The 19,987-nt window shown below is 32.4% G+C and overlaps 1 protein-coding gene across 1 annotated transcript; it reads left to right on the top strand.

Moving 5' to 3' along the window:
• Positions 1 to 7,571: 7,571 nt before the first annotated feature.
• Positions 7,572 to 19,678, top strand: LOC143051908 (uncharacterized). Its single transcript, XM_076224901.1, has 6 exons — positions 7,572 to 7,918; positions 14,854 to 15,103; positions 15,652 to 15,829; positions 16,553 to 16,792; positions 17,392 to 17,510; positions 18,054 to 19,678. The coding sequence occupies exons 1-6, from the start codon at positions 7,906 to 7,908 to the stop codon at positions 18,361 to 18,363; spliced, it is 1,110 nt and encodes a 369-aa protein (XP_076081016.1). The 5' UTR covers positions 7,572 to 7,905; the 3' UTR covers positions 18,364 to 19,678.
• Positions 19,679 to 19,987: the final 309 nt, after the last annotated feature.

Raw genomic sequence — 19,987 nt, 5'->3', positions numbered from 1 at the left:
TGTTTGGAAATCGTGAGAATAGATTTCAGCAATCGACAAGACAAAGAAGAGGACATGAATATGAAAGTAAAAGAAATCTACGCGAATCAGACAGTAGGCCGACTTGCAATTACTATATCAAAGTTGGACACGTGGAGAGAAATGAGGATGAGGACATGCAGGTTATGTTGAACACTGTTAACACCTACTCAAAGGACCATCAATATACAATCCATCCGTCAAAGAGTGTTCTATTAAAACAAAATCAAACCTCTTCTAATAGTGGAAAAGTGACATTGTCAGCATGGGAATTGGGGAACAGGGAAATAACAACATCAGATCAAGCTACTCATCTTGGATTAACTAGATCTTCCAAAAATGAAAATTTGATAAATATTGAAGAAAGAATAAGTCTGGCGCGAAGAACATCTTACTCGCTAACGAAAACAGGCGTTCATGGCACAAATGGTCTGAACGTGTGTCCTACAATATTTACAGAATATATATATTGCCTCGTCTCCTTTACAGTTTAGAGGTCCTTCCGCTAAATGCAAGGCAACTAAAAGCACTCAGCGACTTCCATTTATCATTTCTGAGAAACATCCAATCTCTGCCTGTCAGAACAGCGTCAGTGGCAATTTATGCTTTACTTGGTGCCCTTCCACTTGAAGCTGAGCTTCACAAACGCCAACTGAGTCTTCTTCATTCCATTCTTACATCAGAAAATCAAAACCTAAAAGAAATTTTAATACGACAATATCGTCTGCAAGTTAATCAAGGAACTTTTCTAGAAAGAACTGAATCTATTTTAGATAAATATAACCTGCCTACTATAGAGGAACTTTGGGAAAACACACCCACTAAAATTAATTGGAAACATACAAGATCTGCAATCATAAAGTTTTGGCAAGAATGGATAAAAACAGAAATTTCTCAAAAATCAACTCTACATCGTTTGGATATTCACTCAATAAACTCATGCAGTGTGCAACACAGCTCTAAATCTACCAGGAGAAACAAAAAGGGCAATAATTAAAGAATACTTACTGGAACTTACATGCTTCAAGCAAATAAGGCAAAATTCCAAAAAGAAAATGCTGACTCAACCTGTCCCATTTGCAGGATTGAAGAAGAAAACCTTATTCATTTCATTACAAGATGTCCTGTCCTCGAAGGTATCCGTAGAAAACACCATGGAACCATCAAGCATGAGATAGTGAACAAAATTGGAAGCATCCAGTGGAATAACAAGTTTCATGATAGAGACATTATATGCCAATTGATAACAGACTGTAGTAAACTCACTGGAGAATATCTGCCTTATGATGCAGAGCTTATGAACAATATAGAGTCAACATTTCGTAAAATGTGCTATGATATGCATGTAAAGCGTCTGAACGCAATGAACATAGATTAAAAACAATAGTGAATATGTACATGTATGTACTCAGTATTAACCATAGTGACTACTCAATAGCTATCGTTTATATATCATCGTGTGTGCTTGGACTTTAGCATGCTTAACTATAGCATTATTGAATGGCTTAATCTGTGTGGCTTGGCTTACCTGCTAGATTAACAGTAGCAAATATTAGTGGCCTTGTCTTGCTATGTTGTGCTGATTACAAAACCGTTTATATGAAAACTTTTTAGCTTTTAAAAATTTCAGTCTGAAATTTTTAGTCTATATATTAACATTTAAAACAGTCCATAGTTTTATGATAGAAGTTTTAAATAACATTATTTGTGGAATACTTTTAACATGGATTATATTGTGCCGTGTAACATAAGCCTCACATTCTATATTGATATTTGTGCCCGTGTAATATAAGCCAACTATTTCTTAAAATCCGTTTGGATGTGCTCCTCATTAGCAGGAGGAAGATACAGAAAAGAAGAAGAAGAAGAAGGACTATAATTACAAGTATATCCAGGTATATCTGGTTACAGACAGCGCACGTGGTAACTGGAATTTCATTTGAAACCGAATTAAAGGAGTGGAACTTTTATTTAAATGTGATATTTTTCTCTTAAGGATGTAATTTAGAGTGGTGCTTTATGTTTGCACTTTTTAGCTCACCTGGCCTAAAAGGCCGTCGTCGTCGTCGTCCGTCGTCGTTAACTTTTACAAAAATCTTCTCCTCTGAAACTACTGGGCCAAATTTAATCAACCTTAGCCACAATTATCCTTGGGGTATCTAGTTTAAAAAAATGTGTGGCGTGACCTGGCCAACCAACCAAGATGGCCGCCATGGCTAAAAAAAGAACATAGGGGTAAAATGTAGATTTTGGCTTATAACTCTGAATTCGAAGCATTTAGAGCAAATCTGTCATGAGGTTAATTTGTTTATCAAGGCAAGATCTAGCTGCCCTGAAATTTTCAGACAAATTGGACAATCGGTTGTTGGGTTGCTGTCCCTGAATTGGCAATTTAAAGGAAATTTTGCAGTTTTTGTTTAATATCTTTAATATTATTATAGATAGAGATAAACTGTAAACATAAATAAAGATCGCTGTCAATGTAACGAAATTTGACTGTCAAACAAGGAAGCAATTCCACCATTTTAAACGTGAGGAAATGCCTGTTTCAGGAATATGACAGTTGTTTTCCATTCGTTTGATGTGCTTGAGTTTTATATTTTTCTTTTGATAAGACACTTTTCTTTTTGAATTTTCTTCGGAATTCAGTAATTTGTGATATAACTGTTAGCCCTGCACGCGGATTTCGGATAATAGAACGAACAAACGAAGAGTCTAATAAAGTAATTCTATATAATGTATTCCCAAAGTGTGCTACAACAGCTACAATCTATCGATCAATTTATCGAATTTCATTCAATTTACGTATCTCATGTTAATGTTTTGAAATGGGTTCAAATAATGTGAATAAGGCTAATGCTGTCAATTGCCGAAAAAGCCTTATTATCCTGGTCTGAAACAATATATTGATCGAAAGCTGAACAGTGAGTAAGAACATTCTATCATGCAATAATCACAACATGTGTTGTAATTAAGATAAATCATGTGAAAAATGAAGAATAACGAGATTCCGCCTGCATAAACTGGTATTACAATAATGAATTATGTGTTCATCAGCGCTATTTTTGGCAAAATCAACAGGATGGAAATAACATATAGATGTTGATATTATTCCATCCCTTCCTGCTCGCAAAATCTCTCTGCATATAACATCAAAGCCAATGAATGATGTATCTCACAGCACAGATATCTACTCCCATCCCGAAAGCTGTAGTGTACCTTTTGGGCAAAATATGTAATATTGCTTTAGTAAGAATTGTTCAGTTATGCAAAAGTGTATTAAAGAAGTTGTGACATGTTTAACTCACAAAAAATGAGAATATACCTTTAATTGTTTCAACTGTGTACTTCTAACATTGTAAGTTGTACAGGTATCCCATGTTGTTGAGTTGTACCCACTGGTGAAATATTAAAAACACCAGTGATATACTCTTTTTAATTTATAAATTCCTCATGAATTTCATTTACATTTCATTAAAAAATATGTAATATTCATCCTCTTGTACTCTTGTGCATTTTTCGAATTTTAACAGCTGCATCACATCCACTCTTTTTACTGTTCTGTACAAGGCGACGTCTTTTACCACTGCTAGCTGTGTAATCATGGTCTATATTGGGTGTTGTCTTAAAATTAGTAAAATAATAAGCATTCAAAATTAGTGGACATCAATTTTCAGTTAGATTCTATAAAAGTAGCAAAATAAAACTTTGATCAACTTGCCTGCTATGTTTTGTTGGTTGTTTGCAAACAATAGGAAGGCGGAGTTTCTGTCTGTTTTTATATATACTGGGATTTGATTGGACAATAAGAATTATGAAATGAATTTAATGTTTATTGTCCAATCAAATTACTGTAAATAGTAAACAGACTGAAATATACTATCTACCTGTTGTTTACAACACCAAAACAAATAAAGCAAGCAAGTTAATCAATTGTTTGTTTTGCATGCATCAATAGAAAAACTGTAAGTCTGATGCATTTCTTATCTCTTTATAATATCTTAATGCACATCAAATGAAAAAAGTAATATACATTTATTTATATAATGAAAAAAGTAAAGGCATGGATGATAATGTTTTTCTTATATAAAACACTCAACTAAGATGTTCAACAGATATTTTTTCAAACCTTACACGGAGCTTTAGAATTTACCCGCCCTCCCATTTTCCCATTATGCATGCTTTCCGTTTATTGTTTCAGTTTTGGAAGAATCATTATTGAACTAGAGTCATGATATATATAACAGACAGAGTTTGGAGCTTATATGTATTGTGAATGGATTGGCCGAATTTACTTTACCTAAGCTGCTATAGATTACCCAGTGATTTCTGATATAAACTGTGTTACTGCTGGATCAATCGTCATTAAGTTTTGATGACAAGTTGGTTGTGTTTCTTAGTTGCAATAAATGCAACGACTAATTTACAGCCAAGTAAATCTTATTTTCTTTATTCATTTTGATTCATAGTTTATTTGTTAGATTTGTTACATTATGATGTTAAACAATGAGAATACAAAGGAGTAGGTTCAGTAAGACCCCTTTTTGGCCCCAAAATATAGTAGTTTTACAAAATTGTTAGAATGTAAACCTTTAGTTATTTATTGGACAGTAGAATGCTTCTGCTACATAAATATGGGCTGTTTTTGACAATACAATGCACATATATCCGGTACTAGCACCACTAAGTCATGCTAAATCACTGAAATACTCATAATTCTATCATTTTAGTTAAATTTTTGACGGTTTTCGTGTAAAACGAAAGTGGCCGCATTCGTGTTCATCCTTAATATTGAAATGTAAGTTGTATTTTATGATAATACATAACATATATAAAGGTTGAGGATGAACACGGATGCGGCCACTTTCATTTTTACCAAAAAACATCTGAAAAGTGACATTTTTCGGCATATTAGGTATATTTTTCATATTTGAGCTTGAATCGGATCGTTTTTAATGACTAAATCTGTTAAAATCTTTCACATAAACTAATTAATTCAAATAAAATAGACACTTAAGTGTTTAAAAAGTGTCCAAAATCTTTCGTCAGATGAACCTGAAATTGAGGCCAAAATCGGTCCTTACCGGACCAACTCCTTTAAACAGTACAAGTACACTTACAATTTATCTAACCCCCCCCCCCCCCCTTTCCCGGTCAAGATAGGGGGTATACACACATATATAAACTTTAAAAAACTTTAAAAGCCTCCCAAATAAACCAAAATTAATATGGTTAATGTAATCTGAGGATAATGTTATAATTTAAAAAGTAAGTTTATTACTGTATACTTATATATGATCTCGGGGGTATTATTTTCTATTTTTATTGACTGATATTACTTGCTATTTTATCTCTTTTTCTATTATAATCAATGTGCCACCAGATGTCATATCGTTTATGGCATGCCACAAAACCAGGTTAAACTCACCATTTTTTCCTTTAAAAATGTCCTGTACCAATAGTTATCAAAGGTACCAGGATTATAATTTAGTATGCCAGGCGCGCGTTTCGTCTACATAAGACTCATCAGTGACGCTCATATCAAAATCTTTATAAAGCCAAACAAGTAAAAAGTTGAAGAGCATTGAGGATCCAAAATTCCGAAAAGTTGTGCCAAATACGGCTAAGGTAATTATGCCTGGGATAAGAAAATCCTTATTATTTAAAAAAATCAAAGTTTTGTAAACAGGAAATTTATAAAAATGACCACATTATTGATATTCATGTCAACACCGAAGTGTTGACTACTGGGCTGGTGATACCCTCGGGGATGAAACGTCTACCAGCAGTGGCATCGACCCAGTGGTGTTAATAGTCAGGCCATTGGCCGATGCCTCGTGTAAAGAAACTGCCACGCTCTTTGCGCGTTAAGGACATCTCTTTCAGGGGTCCGTAGATGGTCTGTTGCAAGGCAAAAGTTCTGTCCCTATCGAATATAACATCATTTTCCGGTGGCAATCCAATTTTCCCCGACCATCAGCCCAAATGGCCTCTATTATGACAAGCCTTACCTGTTGTATTAATGGTGAACTTGTTCTCGTACTGAAAATGCATGAAATATTTGCCACTGGACGTTAGGCAACCAACAATCAAATCAACTACCAACAGGGACAGATGTTAGTTCTGGAATTGCAGTTTTAGCATTCTTGTTATGTTTCTGGAAAAGTGATTGCTTAGTATCACTCACAATTCCTTTCCAGGAATATCTATCAGTTATCTTATTGACAGTTTTATTAAGACCTTGGTGTCTACTATGATCATGGCACATTTTTAAAATACTCTGGACTATTTGTTTTTTGTAACTACGAGACTTTTGGTTATTTGGCCAGTAGCTTTATCCTTCTCAATATAATGCATATGTTAATTTTCTATTAAGTAGTGTTTTATGTGATTTTTCGAATTCTTCTTTTTTTCTGCATCATTTGTTTCATTTGGATATTTTTTTTTCAAGAATGTAATTAAATATTTTCCTATACAAAATTTTTTTGTGAGACAAATTTCAAATGAATCACAATGCAATCTTATTTGTCTATCTATCCTATTGTATAACGTATACATATTGTATAATAATTTCCCATGGCAACTTCGACTCCTCTCCTTAATCATAACGAATTTCTTCCCCTTGCTTGATATCACGCTGGAAAAAAAGGCAAAGTCTTGAGTACTTGTTAACCACAGTAAGTTTCATTTTACAATTGCATTCCTCTGTACCTTCTTCTGCGTCATTTACCAGACCTCCTAGCCTTTCACATACTGTATTTGAGGATTAATCCTTGAAAAAAACAAGCATTCCGTGAGTATGCTTAATACAAGATATTAACAAATTTAATTAGCGTAGATTTTAAAGAAAGAAAAAAATATAAAAAGTTTTTGTTTCAATTACAATTGAACTTTTTTTATATTAATTTGAGAGTTAAGTTATGTTGATCTACTATATGCATTTGTATCTATTAAACTTGACCAACTTTTTAATTGTCATTCGCGTCGGCGAATGACTATTTAAAGATAGACAAGACTTTACTTTGAAAATATAATCTTTAAAACGTTTAAAGTGACGAATTTCTGTTTAGACGCTTGATTTTGTCTCCTGTCAGGGACGTTGAAGTGTTGGTGATAAAAACAAAAATGTTAATATGATGACAAATTGGCACAAGATAAGGAAGTGGAAACAAACTTTTGTATAAACAAGTATAATTGATAAATATAAATTATATTTTATGTGAAAAAGTATCTCATTAGTTACATTTTATTTCGAAGTTGCATGTGTTGACATTGATGTAAATATACACTTTATGTTGAGTTATGATTTATTAATAAAAGAAAAGACGGTGAAGTGTTGATGATAAAGAATACTTTATACAAAAACGGTAATATGATGACAATTTGGCATACGATATGGAAATGTAAAAAAACTTTTATATAAACAAGTTATAATTGATAAATATAAATTATATTTTATGTGAAATACTGAATCATTAGTTACGTTTTATTTCGAAGTAGCATGTGTTGACACTGATGTAAATATACACTTTACGTTGTCTCATGACCTACTAATGAAAGAAAATATGGGTATTCTGTTTCTGAGCTTCTAAAAACAAATTTGTTTTAAAATGTAAAAAATGCGTTGAATTTACGACATATTTTTATGAATAAGAATCTTTTTATCTAATCAACCTTTTTTCGCTATGAAAAGATTGTTTTTGCCAAGATTGTTCTTTCACTTTCGTGCAATTTATTTTGATTTTGAGATGGTCCCTATAAAGCTTTAATCATACCTGGGGTTTACATTTGCACAATCACGGTTGTTTTCGCCTTTTAATATTGCATTGTGGGATCGCGCACAGCTATCAATTTACCTGTTTACCGACATTGAAAGTGGATGAAAATATGGCTGGAAAGGGTAAGTAATTCTAAATTATAACAAAATGAACAGCAAAAGAGGAAATAAGCATCAAGGGGTGCCATATTTTGACGATAATTATAGCGGTAGACAATGTACTATTATTGCATTGGTTGCTTTGAGCTTTCTTTCGTTGAAACTTGCAAGTCAGTGGACTTCATCTGACATCGACAGCGTTTTAACAGAGGGTCATGTCAGATACATAGAACATATTATTTCTATGGGTATCGAGCCTAGGAATCTTCAACACAACGAAGTTCCTAATATTATTCGAAATGTTTTAAGCTCAGGAACTGACGTATCTCTTGCAATGGATGCAAATTATTACGGGGTTGTTGGTGGAGATGGTGATAGAGGTTCAGGGGCTTATGACTTCGAGTCGAGTCTTGTTATGGCCTTTTCTTCTTCTCCATTCGTGATTGCGACATTTTCAGATTACACTGTCGCTCTTTATTATTGTGAAACATTAGACACCTATTACTTATTTGATTCACACTCTTGTGGTCCATTTGGAGAAAGAGGGGATCCGTTTGGCACTGCTATATTGTTAGAATTTTGTGATTTACAAATGCTTCAACAATATATTATAAACACATACAGCTCCTCTTTCTATGAATTTTCTGCTGTAATATTCAGACATGTACCCAGAAGAGGATCTCCATCGGTCCATCATCAAGCAGTTTTTCCCAATTTATTTACTGCAGTTCCTATTGAAGATTTGAGTGCTGAAAAATCTAGTCATAAAATCAATTTTACCACGGTTGCATACACTAAACAGAGAAATGCAAATATAAATATTACCGAACAAAAGAGTCTTGAAGCAGAGTGTGGCCCAGTACAAGATAAATTGGCATCACGCGCGAATAATTTGTTTTCAAAGAATGAGAAAAAAGGTGTAAAAGCCAGGAAAAGGAGACGTACAACAGTTTCATTATCAAACATTGATCATGATCATACATATCATGAAGTTAATGAGTTGTTTGCAGTGAATATTGATGACTCTGATAGACCTGTAAGTATGCATGTAATTATGCCAGGAGAGCCTTTGAAGGATTTGACAGAGGTTTTGTTACCTAATTTTTTTCAAGAACCTTTAGCAAGTAATGCAAGTATGTGCACTTCAAATTGTAATAAAAACAATGTTCTTTCAATCGAAAGGTCAAATCTCTACGTAAAAGAAATTAATATGAAGCCTGAGTATGCATGTAAAGTGTGTAAAAGAATTTTATTCCATAACCAAATATACAGGAGTCCGTGTTCTTATGAAGGTCATGGCATTGAGAAAAAGGATATATTATGTCAGTGGTGTATGAAAACCTTGAAAAAAGGTGATATGTGTTTTCTGGATTTTCAGCAAAATAATTTAAATGCTGGGGAAATACCGTCTGAATTGAAAGCTTTGTCTGTAATTGAAAAGAGATGCATATCTTTAATTAACACTTTTTTTACCTTAATTGTGTTGCCTGCATATCCTGTTGGACAATTGGGTATGAAAGGGCTTGTAATTCATTTGCCAATGTTTGTTGATGATCTTATTGTTAAACTACCAATATTTTCAAATGAATCAATGATTGCGTGTATGTATCCTTCATCTGTTAGTAAAGTGCCATCTTTTGTTGATTGTAACAAAGTCTTAAAAGCACTCGAGTGGTTGAAACTTAATAATCCGCTTTACCATAATATTACAGTAAATATGTCTCCAAAGGATAAAATCCAATCACAAAATTTACAAAATTGCGTGTTTGAAGAAATTGGTACTGTTCCTGTTGATTATTGCATGCCAAATCTTGCAATAGATGAAGTTATTAAGTCAAAGAAGTTTGTTTTGCCTGTTGCAAGTGGAAGAAACGGTTCTTTAGTTAATTTGACGAAGTTGGCACATGGTGAAGAAAAAGCTTTTCCTACATTATTTCCCTTTGGAAAAGCTGGTTTTAATGCAAAAAGACCTAAAAAACTGACTTTGCTTAAGTATTATAAATCACGATTGTACAATGTTGATGAACGGTGGCGTTTTGATATACCTTATTTATTGACTTCTGTTAATTCTTATGAGAAAGATGCATTGTTTCAGCTTGTCTCAATATTTTTGAAAGTTCGTAAGCCAGGTGTATCCACAAATATGTTGCAAGCTCGAAATATTACATGTAGAAATGAAAGCAGCAATGCTGATATAATGAAAAATTCCTACATGTTTATGAAATCTTTACGAGGTACAGCTGCATACTGGAAAGATGTGTTATTCAACTTACTTGCAATGGTTAAAAACCTTGGGTCACCAACTCTTTTCATGACTTTGTCTGCTAATGACTACCATTGGCCAGAATTAGCTGATATGTTGGGGGTCTCAGTAAAAGAGTTACCAAAAGCAGTGAAACGTAATCCCCTGATGACTGCATTACACTTTGAAAGAAGATGGAGAGCATTATTTAAACACGTCATAAATGGACCTAGTAAACCTTTAGGTGTAGTAAAAGATTATTTTACAAGGGTTGAGTTCCAGTCGAGGGGCAGTCCTCATTTGCATATATTTTTCTGGATAGAAAATGCACCAACATTACAAGCTTCAAGCCATCAGTTGATTTTAGTGAATCAAAAAAATTTTATGTGACTAAACGCCTTAAAACAGATTCTATGGTTAATGCATACAATCCAACAATACTGTTAAATTGGCAAGCCAACATGGATATTCAGATGGTAAATGGTCCAATCAGTGTTGCTTATTATGTGTGCAGTTATGTATGCAAATCAGAGCCAAACATTTTACGAAATGCATTGTCTGAGACTATTCGTAACATAGAACAGTCGGCTGAGCCAGTTTCTATTCGTAGTAGAATGTGCAAGATAGGATTTTGTTTATTAAAACATAGAACTTTAAGTAGTCAGGAAGCTGCATATCGTATTGGAAATTTACAACTGACTTGGTCATCTAGAAATTTTGTAAGAATTACTCCTTTCTTGCCAGAAAGAAGATATAAACGTCTTAAATCACAAGAAGATCTCGAAGCACTTGATCCAAATTCAACTGATATTTTTTATAACAACATCATTGACTATTATTATGCTAGACCAAGAGCGCTACAAGATATGTCTTTATTTACATTTGCCAGGAATTATGATGTTGTTCATAGTCAAACCTCCCATGAAAACAATTTGAAATTAAACGTTCCAGGCAATAAATATTTGAAAAAAAGAAAGATTTCATCTGTTTGTAGAATATCTTTTCCAATAAAAGGATCCGATGAATATTATTACAGTTACCTATTATTATTCTTGCCTCACAGTGATTCGAAAAATTTAACAGTACAAGGTAAAAGTTATAGAGATATTTTCCTCATGAAATATTCTTCTTTTGACAAAGAAGCTGTCAATATAGGTTACAGATTTTCAGATTTAGAAAACCTCGTACATTCTATTCAACTCGCAAATTACAACTCGACCTGTTTTGCTCCTAGCACACATGAAAATGACACTGAACCAGTAGTAGATGAAAGTTTTGGAGATCTTTCTGAAATAGAAAATGTCAGTGGACAACAAAAAAGTAACAACGGTAACACTAACAGTGAAACATGTACAAACAAATCTCAATTCATATCTTCAGGTAATCATTCTATTGCACAAAACAATAATTTTGCTCAGGAAGAAAATCTTTGGCATAGAATATCTGTTTCTATTCCAAGCGATTTCTATGAAACTATAAAACTTTTAACAAATGACCAAAAAAGAGTATACAATTATGTGTCACACTGCATTCATCACAAACATGATTTCAAAATATTTGTTACTGGGGGAGCAGGGGTGGGAAAGTCCTTCCTCATCAAAATGCTAGTTGATTTGCTAAAACTTGCTTCGTCTGAAATAAGTGGGCACAATCCTGTTTTAGTTATGGCACCAACTGGAGTTGCTGCACATAATATAAATGGAGAAACTATACACAGTGCCCTAAAAGTTCCAGTAGAACACAATTTTGGATTTGATAATACTGAACTTTCATCTGCAACTTTATACCAATTAAGATTAAAGTTACAAAATGTTAAAACCATAGTTATAGATGAAATAAGCATGGTAAGTGCAAAAATGTTACAATTTATCCATTGTCGACTACAGTATGTAAAAGACAATGAATTACCATTTGGTGGAATTAATGTGATTTTAGTCGGAGACTTCTTTCAGCTTCGTCCAGTAAGAGGCCAGTTTGCATTTAAACATTCCATATTATGGCAAATGTTTAAACCATCTTATTGTTACAAAATATGCGTCAGGCTTCCAACCAAACATATGCTTCATTATTAAATAGAATAAGAGTTGGTCAGCTATTAAATGAAGATATGGCTTTATTACAAACAAGATTATCTCGAGTGACAAATGCAACCCAAAACTCATTTTTTGATTGTTTGCATATTTTCCCCACTAGAGAACAAGTAGCCGCACACAATGATGAGGCACAAATGTTGTTACAAGCAAATACAACTGTTATCCTAGCATATCATTATTTTTCTGAGAAGGATATTGAGCCAAATGGCCCTTTGAACAATGCTTCTTTGATCCCAGATGATGATCGCATAGCTGGAGGTCTTCCACACACATTATCAGTATCTGTTGGCAGTAAAGTTATGCTGTTACGTAATATTGCTTTGAATTATGGTTTAGTAAATGGTGCAAGAGGAGTTATTACAAGCATTGAGATTAATTCACATACTGGAGAAGCTACTCATATATGTGTAAAATTTGACAATGTAAAATCTTTGCCTGCAGGAATCATGTCTAATGATGGTTCTGTTGTTATTACCAAATACAGACAAGAATTTCTTTACCAAGGAAGAAGAATTATAAGAGAAATCTTTCCTTTAGTAAAGTGTTGGGCAGCCACAGTTCATAAAGTACAGGGGTTGTCTCTACCTTCCGCTGCAGTATCCTTAGACAGTAATATATTTCAACACGGACAAGCTTATGTTGCTTTAAGCCGTGTCCATGATTTACACAGCTTGGTTTTGTTAAAATTATGCTTTGATAAAATAACTGCAGACCCTTCTGTTATTGAAGAATATGCTAAGTTGTATCAAAACCTTCAAGATTAATTTATACTGAACTAGACTGATTGTACATAGCGAAAATCATGCTGTATCATATTTTGAGAAACGAGTTGTAAATTTTACATGATAAAACCTTATTAAAATTGTAGTGTATCTGCTTTTTACTGACTTCCCATAAAAATGTTTGAAAACAAAAAAATCTTCATACTATATTAAGTCTGAAAACTGCATCTTATTATTTTTGAAAAAAAAACTATAAAAAAAGCTTAATGTAAATAAACGAGAGTGCACACGCTGAAATGTCTTGCATACTCTCCTGTATAATCTGTAATGGCAAATGGATTCAAACCTGAATAAAGTCCACATAATCACTCACCTATGAAATAAGGTAAATTATGTCGGACAAACATGTATACCTAAAGACTAATCTAAAAACCAAACATAATTGCCCTACTACAGTATTAGAAACCAAACAAGGAAGAGATATTTTACAACTGCAAAATCAAACGTATTAGAAAGTGAATGAGAAAGAGATATTTTACAATATATGCTTCATAAGTACATTTACTGCACACTGAGAACAAAAACTTGCTTGTATTAAAGTGCTTCAATGACAGACAAAAAACATGGACCATCCTGATGTGTTATATTTGATTTACTTGGAAAAGCATTATAAAGTGCAAAATGATCCTTTTTTGGAAAAATGTGCTATAAAGTTAAATCTTTATACATGTACGACATGTAAGTATTGAAATTTTTTGGCAGAATTGTTTTTGCATGCCATTAAATTATATTTTTAAAGATATTTATAACGATAAATGCATTTTAATATGGGGAAAACAAACAACTTATGATGTTATTCTCTAACCCTCTAGTTTTTTAATGACCGAAAAAATCTGCGGTTGTATATTGGTATTGTCTCTGTCGTCGACATCTGGAATTTTAGTTTCCACACGGTAACTTTAGTTCTAATTGAGCAAATGCTATGAAATTTTAACACAAGGTATACAGTACAGAAAAGGTGTTACCATGAAAATAGTTTCATACTGTTCCGGAAGTACCAGAAAATTAGATGATTAGATTGGGATTATAGCATAAAGACTTTTCACGACTCATCACTTTTATTATGAGAACTCGTTTATAAATACATTTTTTCTGCATTTTTGGTTTTTTTTTTTAATTGTACACTACAAAATTAAAGTAGAATACTGACCATCCTGATGTAAAAAATGCAAGTACAACTACAACAACTCTATAGTTTCAAATTTATGATAGTATGATACTAAACCCCTAACGGGAGGGATTGTACCTGATATTCATATGATGAAGACATAATCTTTCAATCAGTTTAATTGAGGTCTGGAGCTGGCATGTCAGTTAACTGCTAGTAGTCTGTTGTTATTTATGTATTATTGTCATTTTATTTATTTTCTTTTGTTAAATCTTTTGACATCAGACTCGGACTTCTCTTGAACTGAATTTTAATGTGCGTATTGTTATTGTTTTACTTTTCTACATTGGCTAGAGGTATAGGGGGAGGGTTGAGATCTCATAAACATGTTTAACCCCGCCGCAATTTTGCGCCTGTCCCAAGTCAGGAGCCTCTGGCCTTTGTTAGTCTTGTATGATTTTAAATTTTAGTTTCTTGTGTATAATTCGGAGTTTAGTATGACGTCCATTATCACTGTACTATTATGCATATTTTAGGGGCCAGCTGAAGGACACCTACGGGTGCGGGAATTCTCGCTACATTGAAGACCCATTGGTTGCCTTCGGCTGTTGTTTGCTCTATGGTCGGGTGGTTGTCGCTTTGACATATTCACCATTTCCTTTCTCAATTTTATATAAACTTTTAAAGCCTTCACACAAGTTAACATGTATATTATTTTTAATATTATATTGCAGATACACTAGAAGAATTAAAGCTTCAACCTGAAGAGCAGATAATGAAAGGATTCTACACAGTTAAATGTGTAGAAGTCAGTACACCAATTACATACAAATCAGAGTCCAGAGGTCAATCAAAGATGATGAATGGTATCCTTGCTGACAGCACAGATTGTGTTAAATTTGTATTGTATGATGAAGCTAAATTCCCTCTGTTTAACAAGGGAGATTGTTTTGTATTAAATGGCTTCATCAAAAAGCCAGGCAGGTAAGTTTTACACCAAGAAAAAGTTACATGAGTTTTACCTCTTTTTGTTATTTTTTTTCTTCACATTTTAATAAAGGAGCAACCATTTGATTTTTTTCATGTCAGCATTTAGGGGATTGGAAAAAAATCCAGGCTCCAAATTTTGATGAAAAAAAAATCCAGGATCAAGACTTTGTAGAAAAAAAAGACAGGACCTGATCTTAGCAGATAAATGTTTTGGTTAATTTTGAAGAAAAAAAAATTGACGCACGCCAAAAAAATAAATATTTGCAAATTCCATTGTTCAAAATCTACTAGCATAAAATATAGTTCACATGCAAATTTTGACAAATTTTCTTTATTGCAAAAAAGAAACCTTGCATTATTAATGGTAAAGTAATTTTTTGGATCAAGCTACTATCATTTAATAACATGGATAGTTATTTTAAGGAATTAAGTCTACCGGTATTTATAAATTATAAAAATTATGATGCATCTATGCAGAGAGAAAATAACCAATTATACATATAGATACATTCATCTAAAATGACATATCTTTAAAATTTCAGCACAATTATCATTACCTCAAAAACTGATGTTTTTGCAACATCACCAGATGCCATTAAAGTTGTGGATGACATTACCGAGAGAATAAAAAAGTTGACAGGATCTCAAAACATGGATATAATGGATGCCTGCACCTCACCTAAGAAAACAAGATGTTCAATTGAGGGGAAAGTTGTTCTTGTAAGTAAACAGACTAAATACAATAGAACTTTGGTAGTCATATTATCACTGACTTCAGTCGGTATTTCTTACGAAGTTTGGAAGGGAATAATGTTTTTGACCTGTCACTTATTTTTGTCAGCACAATTCCTCTGAAACTACACAACATAACTTTATGAAACTTTATAGTAAGTAAGGACACAAATTTTGATTCCCCAAATTTTATTAGAGTAATGCCTCTTTTTTAACTTGGAAATTTGTTCTGAATTAGCTTGTTAGCGTGTTACTGCTGAAACTACTCTATAAAATTCCTCTGCAGTTTCAAAAGTCATTTATTTTTCAGTAAACAATGTTGACCTAACTACCTTTCCGTTCACCTTATAGATTCATACGCTAGGATAATCAAATCAAAATTGCCATTTAGATTACATATAGAGGAATTTGACAAAGTCAAAAGAATAATAAGGATTAAATGAGTATGAACCGCCAATTCACTCACAAAAAATTATATTAAACACTGTTTTAAAGGAAATTATTGGTGTATAATCCCGACCAAGACAATAACAAACGTATCTTTAAACTGCAAAATCGGTGTTTAATCCTATAATAATTGTTCTAGGAGTACTATGAATTATGAAACCACAAACCATTGATGCGTGAACAACTAAGAAATTTGGTTTCTATGTATATAAGAAGTTTATTAAGTTCAAACAATATCACAACATGAACATTTTGTTTCTTCAGAGTTCCAGACCTTGTACCAAAAGAGTATCATCCTCAAATGAAGAAGTGCCATTCAAAAGGCTGAAGATTAAAGACAAAACTAGCAGTGTCAATATTGCTTTATGGAGAGATTTGTCTATGACAAACGTACAGTCTGGATCTTATGTCCGATTGGTAAATTTCAACAGAACATCAACTTATGACAAAAAAACCAAAGGACAGAAGCCAGTATTGGCAAACATGACTGGTTCATCTATTGAGGTGAGTATTCAACATTAAAAAGGGTTAACAAACACTGAAAAAAAATTATAATCAGACATGATACTATAAACCAACTAATTTTAGCAAGCGTTTTAAATTTGTGCATTTGAAAATACCCAAAAAAATTTTTGCTAACATTCCTAAATATTATACAAATGCAGCAACAGAACAATTTAATCGAGAAAATTAGTAGCCACTAAGTTTATCAGTAGTAACAAAACGCGAAATAAACCGGTTTACAGTCTTGATGTGTGTTATCACATTAATTCGTTTAAAAAAAAAGATTTCTATTAAAACCAAAATGTACATGTTTATTTAAAAAAAATTAGCATACAAACTTGTGACCATTCCTTAAAATTTGATATTTCTGGCATGCCTTCAGCAAATTTCAACCGCGACGTTTCTAATTTTTAAATCGCCTCTACAAAGTACATCGGGACTTATGGAGTAACCTAATTGTTTATGTCTGTGTGCACGTCCACACCAAGAAATATGGCTCTTACTTATATGCATTTTATACGATTGTTACTAGTACAAAGTATTTTAAAAAAAATCAAGGTGAATTTGTAATCAAAGATTACCCTATGTTTTATTTGCAGATTCTTCCCACACCAGAGGAGGATGACATATCCTCAAATGACGAGGATTCCGAAGATGAAAATGCAAACTATAGCATAAATGGTAATCTGATTGGATTAGATTCGTCAAATAATTATAGGTATAAAATTTTAGATTGCACCGTTCTACTGTTCTTTAAATTATACCACAATGATTCCGTTTTGCTTTAACCAAGGTTTATTCAGATAGCGTAAGCAAACAATTGTTCAAAGAGATTAATTTCTAAAGAAGGTCATGTAAAACTTTACTAATGGTACAAAACATGAAAGTTTGGCTTTTGATACTTAATATTCTAATTTTAGTGGGAAAAGGGAGGTAATGCTTATAGAATTAAATAATAATTATTTGTAATGGTTGATAACCCATTTTTGCAATTCTTTCTTTATTTTCCTGGACTATTGGATCACTAGAAATTGATATTTTTTATTACAAATCGTTCTAAAGATTTTTATAAAAGGAATTATGCACAATTTTGATATTTTGCCAATTGTATTAGTTTCCTTGTATATAATGTTAAAATAGTGAATCATTGGTCATAGAATGGCATTTTTTATATTCATTTACAAATTTGTGACATAATTTCAACATAAAAATAAATGGCAAATTTTCAATTTCTAATAAGTATTTTATATATATTTTTCAGGTGTTGTCTTAATGAAAAATGCTATTATAAAAAAGTGAATGACAAGTTTACCTGCCCAAAATGTGGGAACATATTTACACCAACAACAGCTGGACATGCTGTTGTTTTAAAGACACTTATCCAGTGCGATCAAAAGATGCAGAAACTCACTATCTTTACACCACAACTCAAAGTTTTGCTGGAATCAGCTACTATCCCAGTGAACAGAACAAATTTAAATGAAGCAATATCTTCTTTAAAGAAAAAGCTGCCATTAAAAGTGTTCTTCCAAAATGAAGGGGACATCATAAAAAATATTAAATCAATTTAATTGTTCTTTTACTATTTTGTCTGCATTTGATAAAAAGTTAGTTAAACTTTTGTACTTTTGTGTTATTAGACAAAACAAGACATGCAGGTAGATATAAATACCATTGATGCTTAACGTTTGGATTAATTATTTTAATATATCTTTTGAATTTAAAGAAGAAACTTGAAAAGAAGTGCAAAGTTTCTAAGCAATATTAAACAATTTAGTTTTGATATCTTAATGCCATGTTTCATATATTTTAACTGTATATTGTAGACTAGTTATACCCCCCCCCTCCAAAGGAAAGGGGGGGTATACTGTTTTAATTTTGTCCGTCCTTCCGTCAGTCCGTCCGTCCGTAACACTTTTTCGAAACACTTTTCTCAGATACTATGTATCACAGCTATTAGATATTTGGGATCAAGCTTCAGGTTGGGGTGCTGTACCGTGTAAGTGGTTTTCAGGTCTGTCGCTCTTCTACTTCCTGTTTATGGACTTGCGGATTCCTATAATGATATCGTTAGCGGGGGTATACTTTTGTCAGTATTACCTCACAGTTAATCTTGTTTTTTATATGTTTCTTTTTGTACTTCAATCAAAGTTTGATATACTTATCTAGTCAGAATGAATAACACTTAAGGTGCTTTATTTAAACTTGGATGTAAAAGTTTTGTTTTGGATTTGCATACTTTGAGTTTTTTTTAACATAAATATTTACAATTGTTATTTTATTTCAGTACATTTAAGTAACATTGATGCTTTAAAATTGAATTAATTTCTTCATATATTTGTTTTAAGTCAGAAGAAATATATTGTACACCAGTTTTTTTATGTTTTTTTCATACCATGGTTTGGTATGCTTATCTTGTCAATATGAATAACAATCAAGGTGCCATGTTTACTGTTTTTTGTAGACTATTTTTTTATATGTTTATTTTCATATGATGGTTTTGATATGCTTATCTAGTCAGTATGACTACACTTAAGGTGTTATGTTTTGTATACTTTTACTGTATACTGTACACCAGTTTTTTACATGTTTATTTTCATACTTATATCAAGGTTTGATATGCTTATCTTTATGTACTTTTTTGATGTAAATTTTTACTTGTTGACATTTTCAATAAATTGTTTTATCAAAAATCCTTGTTCATTTGTTTAAGAGAAACCAAGGATTAATATACTCGACTGCAATAAGTGATCATAATTATATTTGAAATTTGTCTTCCCTATGACAAAAAAATTGTTAAAGCAATACACAGGTATTTCTTTCAAGCAGCAAAAAGGGTAATTTGGACAAAATTGTTATTAACATTAAACTGTAGTAATATAATTATTCCCCACGCAACAAAATAATAATTTGACCTTGAAATGGAGGTCACAATGGTGCATGAGAAATCACCTTAGCCAATTACATTTTCCAACCATACATGATTCGTCAATGTCATGGGATAATAATATTATGTCCTGGACAACACAATTGGAAAAAATCAATAATTTGATTTAAAGGTCATAGGTCAAGGTGATATGAAGGTATCAATGGTGTTTGACACACCATCTCAATTTAATACACCTACCAAATATGATAAGTCAATGTCAAAGGATAGATTTATACCCTAGACAAAGTTGTATGAGAAGAAGAAAA

Source organism: Mytilus galloprovincialis, chromosome 11, assembly GCF_965363235.1.
Source record: "Mytilus galloprovincialis chromosome 11, xbMytGall1.hap1.1, whole genome shotgun sequence".
Classification (NCBI taxonomy): Eukaryota; Metazoa; Mollusca; class Bivalvia; order Mytilida; family Mytilidae; genus Mytilus; species Mytilus galloprovincialis.
Note: the sequence above shows the minus strand (reverse complement) of the source record. Positions and strands in the feature narration are given on the sequence as shown.

Coding starts and splice junctions, on each gene's coding strand:
- LOC143051908 (XM_076224901.1), top strand. Junction 15,830..16,552: donor TTGAGGGGAAAGTTGTTCTT/GTAAGTAAACAG, acceptor TTGTTTCTTCAG/AGTTCCAGACCTTGTACCAA. Junction 17,511..18,053: donor GATTCGTCAAATAATTATAG/GTATAAAATTTT, acceptor TATATTTTTCAG/GTGTTGTCTTAATGAAAAAT.